General features: G+C 37.6%; 1 protein-coding gene across 1 annotated transcript in view; it reads left to right on the top strand.

Moving 5' to 3' along the window:
• RP1 (RP1 axonemal microtubule associated) overlaps nt 1–15,107 on the top strand; it is a 162,622-nt gene that overhangs the window by 5,442 nt on the left and 142,073 nt on the right. Inside the window, 3 exon segments of the mRNA XM_066181257.1 lie at nt 9,849–10,012; nt 11,950–12,036; nt 14,717–14,849. Coding sequence (XP_066037354.1) covers nt 9,849–10,012; nt 11,950–12,036; nt 14,717–14,849 — 384 coding nt within the window.

The following is a 15,107-nucleotide window of genomic DNA, read 5'->3' as shown; positions in this document are numbered from 1 at the left end:
GCTACAATAAAGAAGAGGAGGACTCCTTACAGCAATCCAATGAGGAAGTGCTAGACAAAGAATCAGAATCTGATTTGAAAACTGCTGATTGCAATGTCTCTGAGAGGAACGATTCTGCAGATTTAGATGTAGGTAATGTATCTGAGGAAAATATCAAGCCTCGCTTTTATAGGCCTCCCACCCCTGGGCCAAGGTGTGTTAGACAAAAGAAAGCAGTAGTTGAAAGTGTCACCTTGGTCTCTGAGAAAGAGGTTCAAGAGAAGACAATAGGACAGTTTTCCTACAGTGAGGAAATAGAGAATGGAGGAAAAACATCTGAATATTGCATGGTAGCTCATTCAAGCAGAAAAAAATCAAGTGTCAGTAATCCAAAGTTTAATGAGATGAGTGACAATGGTTTATTAAAGCTTTCTTCAGAAAATATAAAAGAAGAAATGCATTTTAAAGTAAGCCACAAAAGTAGTGAGTTAATAGAAACCACAAATAGGAAGACATTAGAAGTGCCTGATGAGGATGAAATGGTACAGAATATATTGGAGAAATCAGTTGTGGGACAAAGTGCATATAGTAGTTTCGTATCAACCTCCAAAGCTAACATCAGTGGTTTCATGCCATCATCAAAAACTTACCAGACAGCTAGGCCAGGTACAGCAGATGACATCCATAGGTCATGTGATATTAAACAAATAAAAAGATCAGTGAGTTCTTTCATTACATATTCAGAATTATGTCAGTCAAAAGAAGAATTAAAATGCCGAGCTGCTGATTTAATAGCTATTTCTCAAGATTCGGTCCATTCAGCCTGTGCTGGACATAGCCAGATGAAGATGGCACCTCCATGTAGTAAGAGTCCTACTGAGGATGCAAATCCAACAACTGGATTCTTTCCTGCTGTTACTGAAAGTGAGAATCAAATCTGTTCCACGACTGAATCTGTGATAACACTCATTGAGAACAGCCAATCTGCATCATCACTCACCAAAAAGAAGAAGAAGAAAAGAAAATCACCTAGCTTGCAAGAGCAAGGTACCTATGAAAATCAAAAGCAACAAGAAATTTCAGGGGTAATTACAAGTGGAGGATTGCCTATCACACAGGATTCCACAACAGAGGCTGTGGATAAATATTCTGAAATGCCTCAGAAAAAAGGATCTCAATATTTTGCAAAAAACAGTGATGGGTCTCCCAATTTGGACAAAAACAAATATCCTGAAGATGAGCTCTATCACCAGGATTCAGTGGAACAAAATGAATCATCATCATCTAATAAGAAAAAAAGAAGTAATAACAAGAAGTTAGCCAAGGTAAAATTGAAATCAGGCAAAAAAAGTAGTATTATTTCATCTGCAAAGAGTGAAGAAGGTCTAATGACGGCTGATTCAAACAATGAATCTGAGCACAGTCAGGATACATTTAGTATTGAGAAAGAAGGTGCACATCTTAAAACCAGTTCTTTCAAACAGACACCTAACTCATCAGTGACTTCAAAGCCATTTTCAGAAGTGCCAAAAGATCTTAGCTTTGAAAAAGAAAAAGAAAAGAAGAATTTGGAACATTTGCTATCAAAGAAAGAGAAAAAGCAAAAGGCAATGAAGAAAAATCTAGGTAAAGGTGTAAATAAGATAAATATGTCAGAGAGTGCCATTGCACTAGTGGCTCTAAACCAGGAGGGTTTTCAAGAGGAGGTTGTTGAACATTCACGTGAAAACTATGTCCAAACTTGGCTGAAAAATTCATTATCAAATTCTGTCTTACCCCCTATAAAGAAAAAAGAAATGTCTGTAGAGAATAGCAATGCCTGTTCTTTTCCTAAAGAAAATACTGATGCTTCTATAGAAAAAGAAGCTAGATTTACCACAAATAATGTGCATGTAACTGGAAGAAAACATCTACTGGAAGATAATCTAACAAAAAGACCATTAAAACCTATTGGTAAATTGAGAATTTCAGGAGATTCAGCCAAAGATTCAGATGAAAGACAAACTGAATCTTCGATTAATTCTACTACATCCATAGTAGAAGAAGGCAAGTATTCACTAAAGTCAGAATTTCATCAGGATAGTAAGCTACATTTGTTTCATGAAGCACATGACAGTGATAAAAAGATGACAGAAGTTGACATTGAAGTTACCAACCTATGTCAAAGAAAAAGATCTGAAGTTGCTGTTCAAGCTGATTGCACAATTGTTAGTGAGAAAATTGGAATTGAAGTTCAGAATAATTGCATGTCCAGTGTGTTGCTCCATGAACTACAATCAACTTTGCTTGGTCTGCAGAAAGGACATAGTGGATGCATTGGAAAATCTTGCAGCTTTTCAGATCTTTCTCCTGCAGCTCTTGGTTCTTCCTCCAATGCCCTCCTAGCTTGGCTACTTTTACTCAATCTGAGAGAGAGTTTGATTGGGACAATCACAGACAATATGCAAAAAAATGCCTGTAGCTGTTCTGAAATATTTACACAGTTAAAATGTCTGAAACAAACTGCAGCTATAGAACAAGCTGATGAGCTGAAGGCTGTCTTCTCACATCTCCAACAATCAACAGAAAATAAGCTATTACAATTTAGGAAGGAACTTGAAAACCAGGACTCCACACATGAGAATATGCCCATATCTGAAATTCCTAATGATGTACATTGGCATGAAGATGAAGAATCGGTTGAGTCTTGTATTGCAATGGACAGTGTCAATTCTGAAGAAGCTCTAAAATTAGCTGGGGAATCAGAAAGCTGTCTTGATATAGAGAGGGATCTTTGCAAAGAAACAGAGACTTTAGACATGACTGCTCCGAAGACACAATCAGGAGGTCAATATGCCAATACTAATTCAAATACCTGTAGCCTTCCATCAGCTCTAGAGGCATCAGAAGGAAATGAAGAAATGCCTGATAGCCTATATGAAAAGACTCAAGATACATCGTTCATTAATGAAGAGTCAGAATCTTCAGTAGAACCTAACTCCACAGTTCATAGTGTTACTTCTAATGATAACAATTGTACTTTAGATCAGGATTCTTCTGAGTTAGAAGGTGAAAAAGGCATTGTACCTGTTACTACTGATAAAAGTGAAGATGAGGATGTTGATCTAAAGTCAGCAGATATCGATAAAACCCCAAAAAACCAACTTACACTCGATGCTGAAACCTCTGTAGAATATAATAATGAGGATTCTTCTGTACAGGGTGACAAGGAAGATGGAGAAATATCTGAGGAAACCTCTGAGAGGTTATCTACAGTCTCTCCATTATCATTTCGTTATGAATCAAAGCAAATTACAGAATGTGATGTGACCGAAGCAGAACAGAAATTGCAAGAAGAAGAACTGGAGAATAAAATGTGTTCTGACACCTCTCAATTAAAAAAATGCTTTAAAAGTCCTGCTACTTCAGACTGGTCAGATTACAGACCAGATACTGAAGAGAGTGATTATAACTTTAGAGCATCCAGTGACTTGACCAATGAAAGTGGGGAGGAAGCACTTGAAAAACATTATAACACTGGCTATGTAAAGAGAACTATTGAAAGACTCTATGGCAAGACAGAAGCTTCATTTAAGCCTGACTTTCACAAAGGATTTCCTTCTATGTCAAAAGTATTTCATGCAGATACTGAAGGATTCCACTCTGCAGTGGGGGAAAAAATAATTTATTTTTCTCAAGAATCTATGTCTTGTTCTGCAGAGAAGTTGTCGCATTCTTCACTACCATCACAAGAATATCCAGTAAAAGTAAATAAAGATGACAGTATAATGAGAAGAGAAAATACTCCTTTACCAACACCACAATCTGCTCTTGACAGAGAAGGGACACGTTGTACTAATGACTGTTTAGGGGAATCAACAAATCAACCTTGTCAACCTAGCATCCATGCTAGTGAAGATGAAGGAATATTGATAGATAAAGGCAAATGGCTTCTGAAAGAAAATCATTTGATAAGAAGATCACCACCTGAACGGACTGGAATGTATGGTAATTTGGATACAACATCAATTGAAAGTGATGAAGTTCCATACTCTCACTTTGGCCATCTGGATCACTACCCTGCCCTTGATGAGATCCCTTCCTCAGAACTTGAAGACATGGTAAAACCCCCTGAAAATTTTTGCAGCTACTTCAATATGCCTCATAATAGTGATTCAGACCCCTTTCAGGATGAGTCAAATACAAAAGGCAAACCTAGTCGCAATGGTAAGATCCTTCCTGCACCAAACAAAGACAAGACCAATCCAACAACCACAGTAGGTTCTACTTCCACACAGGCTGATGCCAATTTTCCAGCCTTTTCGTCTGTAGAATTTAGATTGCCTGATAACAAGGTACATCCATTGGAAAAGCCTTCAAATGCTGTACCCATACAGTCTCAGCCAACTAATGTTAGTAATGTTGATAGAAGTGCTGTTCATGAAGAAGATTCTCTGGATAGACTCCATGCAATATGTGGCCAACATTGTCCAATTCTGATGGTGACAGTGATACCAATCAATGAGGAGCAAAGAGGGTATGCCTACCAAAAGGCATCTGATATTGAAAACCAGCTGGGTCCATATTTGTGGACCAAAAAGAGCAAACATTTGGAATGGTCAGGTGAAGACCTGACAGACAAAAATAATCATGCGACTTTGAAGAATAACTCTATCAATAAGATTGCCAGTGACATATTTAATAGGTTTTATGCTGATAACACCTTAGATTTTATTAGTAACTTTGGAATAATTGCATCCTCAACTTTGAAAGACACAAATATTTTAGGGGAGTTACATATTACAGAGAATATGAATGTAAACCCCATGGAAACCAGAAATTGTCAAAATAGTGTATCCAAACACACACCCAATGATCCCGTCACAGGCACAAATACTGAGCTACCCAATGGAAAGACAAAAATATGTCAAACCTTAAGAATAAATTTAATTTATATTGTTGGAGAAAATTTTTCTCCTATGTTGGCAGATCCAGCAGAAACCTGTCATTCTGAAATATTTCTGAAGTGTGACACTTCCTTAAATAGCATTGAACATAAAGACTCTGAAAATCTGAAAAACAAAAATGCCTTTCCTACAGAAGAAGAGGACAAAGAACAAGTAGATTGCTCTTCTACAATGAACAGTGGAGACCGGAAAGAAAAGAGTGACTTGTAATAAAGATCTTGGAATTTCCATCACATTAGATTAGTGAAAACATCTTCAGAGAAAAAAAATCACATAATAAACTGCTGAATGGTGCAACCAATAAAGCTCAGCACAAAACAGTGTGAATAATAGATAAAAAAAACCCTAGCAATTGTATATCAGTGCTGAAATACAAATATTAATTAAATTTTTATGGAAATCACCTTACGAAGAAAAGTTGTTCTTCTAAGGCAATGATTTCTTGGCTAGGAAACAGGTTTTCTCTGAAATATTATCTGTTAAGAGGTAGTTGTGTACCAAGCTAATTTTAGAGAAATGATGGCTGCTTGTTTCAACAGAGAACTGAAATTTGAAACACCTGCCCAAGCTTTTAGATAAGATTTTTATATTCCATGACATTTGAGAAGGAGCTTGAAAACTGTATTTCAGTAGAAATGCTTTTCCCAGAAGAAAATGAAGATATGTTTAATTTGAAATGAAAAGTAGTAAATACTATTCAAATGCTCTAATACAATAACAAGTAGGAAACAGAAGTCATGGTAATTTTATATAGATGTACATTATAAAATTGCTCTTTGAGGTTTTAAAGGGCAGCTACAGAACATGTATGTGAGTAAAGAAATTTTTCCATGTAGGATTATCCAGACACCAAATAAAGTTGGCCTCTTTAACTCAGAGGACACTAGAAAAGGGCCATATTTAGGAACTGAGAGAGGAGACTCTTTGTCAATGGACTTCCTGACTGCTCTTGCCATATTTCCTTCTGAGGCAGCATCACTTACTTATAAAATTGTTCTACATACACTGAAGTTTTATTTGTGTGTTCTAACTTAGCCTCTGTCTGTACTTCAGAGATTGTATTTGTGTTGTTTTGTTTTGGTGTGGGTTTGTTTGTTTATTTGGGGTTTTTTTGTAAATATGCTGTATTTTGAGAATCCAAGGCATATGCAATGTGTTTCAGGATCTTTCAATCTCTTGTTAGAGTTGTTTTGGATACCTGTTTACAGCATTTTTTAAATAGTGCATGTATATAGCAAGCACCTCCATATGGTTTACAATTTTCAGTAAATGATGTTAACACATGAAATCGGAAGATATTTAATGTATATTATCATAAGGGGAGTGTTTCAGTTTTTTGGTTAGATTTTAATTCCTAATACTGCACAGTACCTCTTTTCAATGTCAAAGAAGTCAGAGATATACCTGAAAAAAGAAGGTGCCACTTTTCAGGTAGAGAATGAGAATTTGGCCGTTCTGTATTCTTGAAGACTGTCTTGGATAACTAGCATGTACATGCTGTGATAAGCCCTGGGTCATGATCCTATGATTATCCAGATTGGGGACATAATAAAAGGTTGACGCAAATTCCTCTTGGCCCAGAGGTTGTGGCTGTCTCTCTGAGGGACAGAAGGTTCGTGAATGGGAAGTGGAAGTTGGATGTGAAGCAAAAGGGGTTTGTAGCACAGGTAGGAAACCTAGAAGCACTCCTCAGTTTTTTTAGAAGTCCAGTGGCTGATCTATTTCCCCCTAAATAAATGTTATCTTTCCATTGTTTGAAGCGGTATATTCTATGTAATAAACTAATATTATAATTCTAAAGGAAGATGTATTGTCTAATATATTTCACACCCAATAGCTGTGTGTTATTTCCTATGCTGCCCTTGTTCCTGATGTTCTTTTGTCCATTTCCACTTCTTTTGGTGTCCCCCTTCACATGTTTTAGTGCAGCTCCAAGTAAAAAGTCTCAATGGTATTTTTTCATCCCTTTCATCCCCTACATGCCGATACAGAAATGAAACCTTTGTTTGAAAAATGCAACTCAAAATTACTAGAATCCATCTGAATATCATATAGCATTTTGTGCTGTAAATAATGTCTAAGTTGTAGGCAAATTAACAGCTATACATATGTCTCCATCACTCACAGCCTTTCTGCTGGATTCATAGCACTCTGTGCTACATTCACAACACTTCAGCATTTCCAGATCAAGGTTCAGGAAACTTTAATCAGGTCCTTATTACTGAGTTACTGAGAGTTGTTGAGCAAACTAAGCACTTGAAACATGAGATGTGAGGTACTCCCTCAGGTTACAATTAGCAGACACCACAGCAAGTGGTGAAATGGATATTAACTGAAAGACTTGGTTTTGATTTCTGTGTGTTAACTGAAAGAGAAGGAATAAAATAGTCACCTCAGCAGGACAAAATGTTGACAGTGAGATGTACCATACTGTCATAGGATTTATATACTCATTAGTGGTACATGGAAGATCAGAGAATCATGGAATCATTTACGTTAGAAAATATCTCAGAATCCAACCATTAACCCAGAATTGCAAAGTCCACCATTAAACCATGTCCCCAGGTGCCATATCTACACACCTTTTTGATACCTTTGGGTTTGGTGACTCAACCGCTTCCTTGGACAGCCTCCACTGTTGGACAACCCTTTCAGTGAAGTAATTTTTCCTGTCATCCAATCTGAAATCCAATCTAAACCCTCCCTGGTGCAACTTGAAGCAAAGTTAGACGATATCAGGTGTCTGAGATGCACAGATAAAATAAAATTGTTTTCAAAGTTAAGATTGGAGAAGGCTGAAGAGAGAACCTCACAGTGCTAGAGCAACATACTGATTGACAGAGGCAAAACCATCATGACGAGTAATAAGAGCTACTTTAATAGGATAGAAAAGCAGTCAGCAAGCATTCTGGGATTTATAGAGAGTATGCCACACATCTGGAAGGAATTCAGTTTTTCTCTTGCTGTACTTTAAAAAGAAACAGCCAACATAACATATAGATCACAGTCCCAGGAAATCTCAGTTTATGTAGTTCAGCCACTTGCTAGAGGAATACTACACAATTGGGTAAGTAATTCCATCTAATTACTAAATCTCATTTAAAATATTTTTCTCTGTAGTCATTACAGCTTCCACCAGACAGATGTTCTAGAGCTTGAGTCCTGCTTTTGATGTCTGTCTTGAATATTTTCTAGTTTCCATCCTCAGCCTACTCATGGTTAATTTATATACATGCGTCCCAAAGCCATCACTGTAATTTGCTTAGTCTTTTTCCTCCTTGGTATCTGTCAACAAAATCAGACATTTTCTCAGCTTTTTCTCCAACATAAATATTTCCTCCGTTTCCTCTAATCATCAAGGCTGTAGTTTCTGAAATGCATAAGGCATATTTCTCTTAATTTTAAGGATGTCAGAGGAAAAGAAGATATTTGTTCAGTATATCACTATTACACAAGTACCTTGACTTTTATAGCACTAATGATATCAAATATATTTAATCTAATCGTAATGTTGATCCTCTGTAAGAGTTATGGGGAATAGTTAATACAATGTTCTCACCTTGTGTCACAGATTAGCCCCAGTCAGAACTAAGCCTCATTCAGCTGCCTGCACCCTTTCCCACCAGTGGGACTGGGGAGAATAAAAGAGAGAAGACTCATGGGTTGAGATAAAGTTTAAAAGATAAAGCCAAAGGTGCACACACAAGCAAAGCAAAACAAGGAATTCAATCATCAGCTAATTTCAGCTGTGGGAAAAGAAGGTTACAGCAAGTTTTGAGGAAGCTCACAGTGCTCTGTTGATAGTAAATAGTAAATGTTGATAGTATTTCTGCCAGTTACTTCTCTTTCTCACAGTTGTTATTTTTAACTTATACTTTCAGTTTAATATGTTCCAGTTATGAGAATTCTGGAATTGACAAATTTAACTTGTCGATAAGAGTTTCTAACAATGATACCATTTCCCTTAATTCCATGCTGCTGGTACTTAGCTTTCACTGAACGAATGGAAGTTCCACTAGTTCCAGCCCCCCTGCAGGAGTCAGGGACACCTTCCACTTAGACCAGGTCACTCAGAGCTCCATCCAACCTGGTCTTGAACACTTCCAGAGACTTCTCTGGTCAACATATTCAAGCGCCCCACCACTCTCACAGTGAAGAATTTTTCCCTAATATCTAATCTAAACCTGTTCTCTCTCAGTTTGAAGGCATTGTCCCTTTTTCCTGTGACTACATGCTCTTGTAAATAGTCTCTCTCCATCTTTCCTGTAGGCTCCTTTCAGTTGCTGGAAGTCCACCCCAAAGCTTTCTCTTTTCCAGGCTGAATAAACCTGATTCTCTCACCCTTTCCTCTTAGCAGAGGTTGTTCATCCCTCTGATCAGCTTGCTGGCCCCCTCTGGATTTTCTTCAACAGATCAAAGTCCTTCCTGTGCTGGTAAAGCTTCAGTGGATTCTAAACGAGCTGCTACATCCGTGTAGCCAATCACACCTTTGCAGAGATACAAATCCTTTCTTAAACAGTTCTTTTTCAGCAGAGCTAATTTGCTTTCAGAGTCCCTAATGTTTAAAGTGATGAGTGTCAAGGCTGTCATTACACAGCACTGCATTGAGCAGAGCTGATATATCCTAAGTAAAGAGAGCCCTATATTTAATACAATATTTCAAAACTGTGTTTGAAATACAATTATGTCCATTCAAATTTGTCTTGGTCAAATAGGACATCTAGAATAAAAGACATGAATGCAACCTGATGTTTCGTGACATACCCAACACAGCAAACTCAGTATTTGCCTGCTGTGATTTTGTGAAACACATATTTCTGTATTCATTGACATACTATTATTTAGAATTTTGATTACCGAAATACATTTTATTTAAGAATCTTGAGTTTAAGTAATTCAGTGAGTCTTTTTATCTTTTGATAGGTAGGAAATGGAATGTGTCAGTCCTCACCAGTGATGTGCCATCTGCAGGAACAAGTTCAAAGGTTTATATTACATTGTATGGGGATCGTGGCAGTTCGGGTCCTATTTTTCTTGATGGAGAGAAGGGAAAATTATTTCAGAGAGGCAATGAAGACATCTTCACAGTAAGTAATATTTATTCATTGTGTTGCCCTCTTGCTTCCTGCCAGATCACATGACATTTCAAACTCTATGTGATGAAAAGGCAACTTTTTGTATGTTACACATATCTAGAAACGAGAAACAAGACTTAAATGTAGAGCTAAATTTAGTATCCTTTCCCACTCACTTATCCAAAGCTTATTAGATTCAACATGTTAATTGTCTGTTGAAGAAGAACTAGTGTTTTATTTGCATTGTGCCCAAGAAAATACCAAGAGATGAACGACAAGAAATATCTGTTTAGTTTGCAAATCTGAAACAGGGCTATGATATTAAAAATTAAATGAAGAAGTGAAGAATTAGGATATGGAGTAACATTCTAACTTTGTTAAACACCTGCTACTTTATTGAAATAGTGGCAAATTTTATACCTGTAATAAATCTATCTGAAACTGCTTCTGCTTCTGCTTCTGCTTCCAGTTACACAAAAAAAATTCTTCCTCAGTCAATCTTATAATGTGGTGACTTAGGTGAGCCAGACTAGTCCTTTATCACAACCTGCATAACTGGAGTGTGTATATAGGATTGTCAGGCGTTGTCTACAGGTGTCTGCTATGGCCGTATGACAAACAGGTGCTTGCATCAATAGTATCCAGCACAGCAACTCCCCTTATGAGAAAAGGTGTTTGATGGCACCATTGTTGAAGAGTTCACCTTTGCCACAATCGCCCTGTACATGTTTGGGATGCAGGAAGTTCAGTTCTTACCCCTTTTCAGCCTGTGGAGTTTCTCAGAAGAATCCAGCACCCCTGATAGAGAATGTCATTCTCCATGTGTGATATCAAAACAAGCCAGATTGAAAGGAGTGGATAAAAGGAGTAAGCAGGTCTTGTTGCCATTTCTGAAATTAATTTCACCTACAATAACTTTTAGATGCAAAATATGGAGGACAGTCCCAATGTTGGAGTCTAGAATTCCCCTGTTAGGCAAGAATTGATAGCACTGAATGCAGCTAAGGAGAACCTCCTCTAAAATGTACAGAAAGAGAAAAAGCTATCTGAGTGCACTGTATTTGCACATAACTGTGGTCTATCCTCATTGCTCTGTCACTTTGTCATTTATAACGCTGAATCCAGGGAAATTTGTGATACAGGGAACTCAGTTCACACCCATCTATACAATGTCAATGAAAACAGGAAAATTAATTCTACAGAAGACAGCAGAAGGAGAGAAAATCAAGCCTACATCATAACAAATTATACAGTGAGGAAGGAAGACTGATGGTGTACTTCCAGTTCCTTACAGATAAGCTTTCTATTTCTACACTTAAGTTCATAGTAAGGCTGGTTGAATAACCTTCACATGAAGTTATTCCCTCAGTGCCCTGTTATCTGTACTGGACATATTCATCTAGCCTGCCCAAGAGCTAATCTTTCAAATACAGCTTTTTCGCTTGATTTAATAGAACTTATTTGTAAAAAGAAGCATCAAAGATTAACACAATTGTTTCCAAAATATTGTAAAGCATACAGTCCTTGAGGAGTAGGGTGAAACTCGTAGGTATGTGGGAGGCAAAACCAGTTTTGGAGCAGGTTACTAATACAGATGCTAAACTGAGATAGGTTTCAAGGTCAAGACACTTTTGCTTTTTAGTCATACATATGGTCTCTATTCATCTCCCACTGAGGCAAGTATTCAGCCAGGAATTACTACAGGAATTTCCTAAAGATATTTAAATAGGATTGGCAGGCCAATGGGATTTTTGAGGGTTGTCTTTTAGAAGACCCAAACGTCTAGGGATTATCTGAAGCAAAATAAGTTGGAAAGGCTTGTTTAAGTATCAGAATATTTAATTCCTCGAAACAAAAGTCTCACTTTACAGTTATTAAATGAAATTTCTGTTGCATGTCCTGTTTTTAAACAAATGTTATGCATTTTATTAGTTGTGCTTCTTTCACAGGTCAATACTAAGAATATAGGACATCTCTACAAAATACGTATAGGACATACAAATGCAGGAGACTCCCCTGCCTGGCACTGCAAAGAGGTAAAAGTAGTGAGAAAGAATTTTATCTGTCCAAAAGCAGTCACTATGACAGTGGGTTCAAAATATGAGTAAGAAAAAAATCCCTGGGATTATATTAGCCTCATGAAATTCTTTCACCTTCATTTAAGGGATTACTTATGAAGGAATGTTTCTGTGTAGAATTAAAGCAGCTTATCTTATGATGTCTGGGTTGGCTGTTTGCAATTTAATACATTATGTTTCTTTAAAAATGTGTGGCTGGGCAGCAAGGAAGACTGCTTAACTTCGCTACTATAGTCTGAGTCTTCTACAGTCTTTGTATGCTACAAAGTGCCTAGAATTTGTTTAAACCGACAAAGTCATTGAACCCAGTCCAGCCAAGTCCTCCCCAGATCTGTGGCTGATGCCTATGGGACTCTGTGCACAGCACCAGAGCTACATTGCAAATGTTTCTAGTTGTGTATCTCTGTCAAGAAAATGACAATAAGAGGTCCTTTTCCCTCCTTCTGTAAAAAATATCTTGATGCAGGTTAAGCAAGTATAATAAAGCAAAGGGAATGAGCTAGTTGCATTTCAAGGTTTGGTTGGGAAGCATGGTATATAGGTTTCTGGACTCGAAACTAAAGGTTCTGACTTTTATCCTAGTATCTGATGTGATACTATGTGTGCCAATTATATGTATGCATGCCTGAAACTCTTCCATTTTTGTGCCAGAGTTTCTTATCTTTCAGTTAAGAGACTGCAGTTTATGAAGAGCTTTAGAAGCTACCGGTAAACTCAATGTTAAAATTACATTTCATGGTATATCTAGATCTATCTAATGCAAAGTGCCCACTGAAGTCAAATATTCACTGATCAGTGCTCGAAATCTGTGGCTATTTGATGCTTGTTTTAACCTGTGCCTGTGACTCAGAAGGAAGACTGAGATCTGGGAAATGTTAACTGCAGTTTAAACAAGATCCCGTGAGTTCGTATCTCTAGCCAGTCCATGTCTACACTGAAATACCATGTATTATCACTCTAAGAGGTTTCACAATAGAATTATAGGGATTATATCTCTTTCAACTCAAGCGATGATGGCCTGATTATAAAACCTAGGTATTTGTTTTCCAGCTGTACTGCTGGAAAACAGACATTTAAAATGAGAGACTGAGGAAGTCTGACAAAAAAAATAAAAATAAAGAGAAAAATGAAGTTATTATTATCCTTCTTTCCACCTAGGAAGTATTAATTGAAATCAACAGTAAAATTTATAAACAACCAACACTTCCATGTGTTCCATTATTCATTTATTTATAAATTTTGTCTCTTTATGAAATCTCAGTCAATCAGATCCAGTTTTTAGGGAGTGGTTCATCAGCCAGGGCCAGGTTCCAGGCCATTCCCTCTTTGCAACTTTGGGCAGAAAGTCAAAGAAAAGAAAACAAAAACAAACAAACAACCACACCAAAAACAAAAACCAACAAAAACAAACGAACAAACAAAAAACCCCCAAAACATTCAAACCCTGCAGGTAGTGTTTTTTATGGTTCAGAGACAAAGGAATACAGCCATTGATCTCTAGACTTCATGCTAGAGGAACAACCTACAGACACTTAGCATCACTGTTTCTTGGGAAACCTACATTTTTTTCAGGAAGAACTAAAATTAAAAGAGCATGTTCTACAACTGCAGAGCTTTTCTGGTAGTTAGGCACACTAGTCTTCCATCAGTGTCCCAAGGTTTCTGTGTCTGTATCTGTACTGAGGTGATATCAGACCAGGAAATGTCCACGAAGGTGCTGCTTTGCAAATTACCCTTTCAGGCTTCATCAGCAGATGTCAACAGGGTAATGTGTGCCAAGTTTTTCAGACAGGATGAATCTTTGTCTCTAAAGTTTAATATTCAAGCAGCAAAAGAGATAAAAATGTTTCCAGTAATTCTGAGTTTGTTCAATATTCAAATTAAGGAGATTAGATTCTGCAAAGCACAGAGTGGAACTACGAGTAGGAGTGTCTTTCCTTCTCTTTGCCGATCCAAAATTTAGTGTAGATATGGGTATAAATTAGCATAATCAGGGACTATTAGAACATACAGCTGCCTCTGAAGTGCTTACTAAGGAATACTTTGAAGTACAAAATTACCTCTTTTCCTCCTTCAGCTGGTGTACATATGGTCCTTTTGCTCCTACATGCTCTAAGCTGGGCACGGAAGAAAATAACGTAGGGCATTGTGTAGACCTCAGTTAGTGTTGGGGCTAGCACTTTCATTGTTTATTTATTATGTCACAAGGAGTGTTGAAGAATCAAAACCTGTCCCTTTAATTCCTGTTCTGATGAAAGTGTAAGGAATAGAGATACAAGCCTTGACAAACTTCCCAGTGAGAAGTTCCATCTTTGGTAAGCCATGCCACCTAGTGCCAGCCCCCATGGATGTACCAGCTGGAACAACAACTGTAGTTGGTGGGAGTGCTCCTGAGCTGACAAAAACCCATTTCTTGGTTGCACTTGAGTTACTCTGCCCTGAGCTTTCCAATATGACTGAGTGAAAAGTCAGATTTGGGCAGTTGGATCCAGGGAGCAGAAATGCTCCAAAACCATGCTTTTGTGGTCATCCACAAAGCTCTACCTGCACAGATTTCAGCATCAGCCCACAGGTTTCATGTTCTGTTCCATCTGGTCTGAGATCAGCAAGTTAAACTGGAATTTCTGGTGCTATTTAGGTGCGGTTGCTAAACCTTTTCTCAGGGGAGCAATTCTCTTTCCCTGCACATCGATGGCTGGCCAAGGACCAGGCTGGTGGGGAAATGTCTGTGGAGCTTCCTGTTTTACAGCAGGGTCAGCCTATTCTTCCAGGTAAGCACAGTACTAGATCAGCAAAGTCTGACCCCAGACTGATGTCGATAGAGGTGAGTTCATTATTTTTCATCAGGCCCTCTATTACTTTTTGGCTGCCACAACATTTTTTCTGCTTTGTTGTCCTGTTGTTACTGTGCATACTCAGGTAAAAAGTTAAAAAGCACTGGAAAAGAAATGAGAGAGTCTTTAATGCTTTGAATTTCACACGTTCTTTAAGTGGATTTCTTGTTTGGTAAGATTTTCAATGCTTGTGTT

Source organism: Chamaea fasciata, unplaced genomic scaffold (genome assembly GCF_029207755.1).
Source record: "Chamaea fasciata isolate MVZ Bird 193981 ecotype frontalis unplaced genomic scaffold, bChaFas1.0.hap1 SCAF_1, whole genome shotgun sequence".
Lineage (NCBI taxonomy): Eukaryota > Metazoa > Chordata > Aves > Passeriformes > Sylviidae > Chamaea > Chamaea fasciata.
This window is presented reverse-complemented; position numbering and strand designations above follow the sequence as displayed.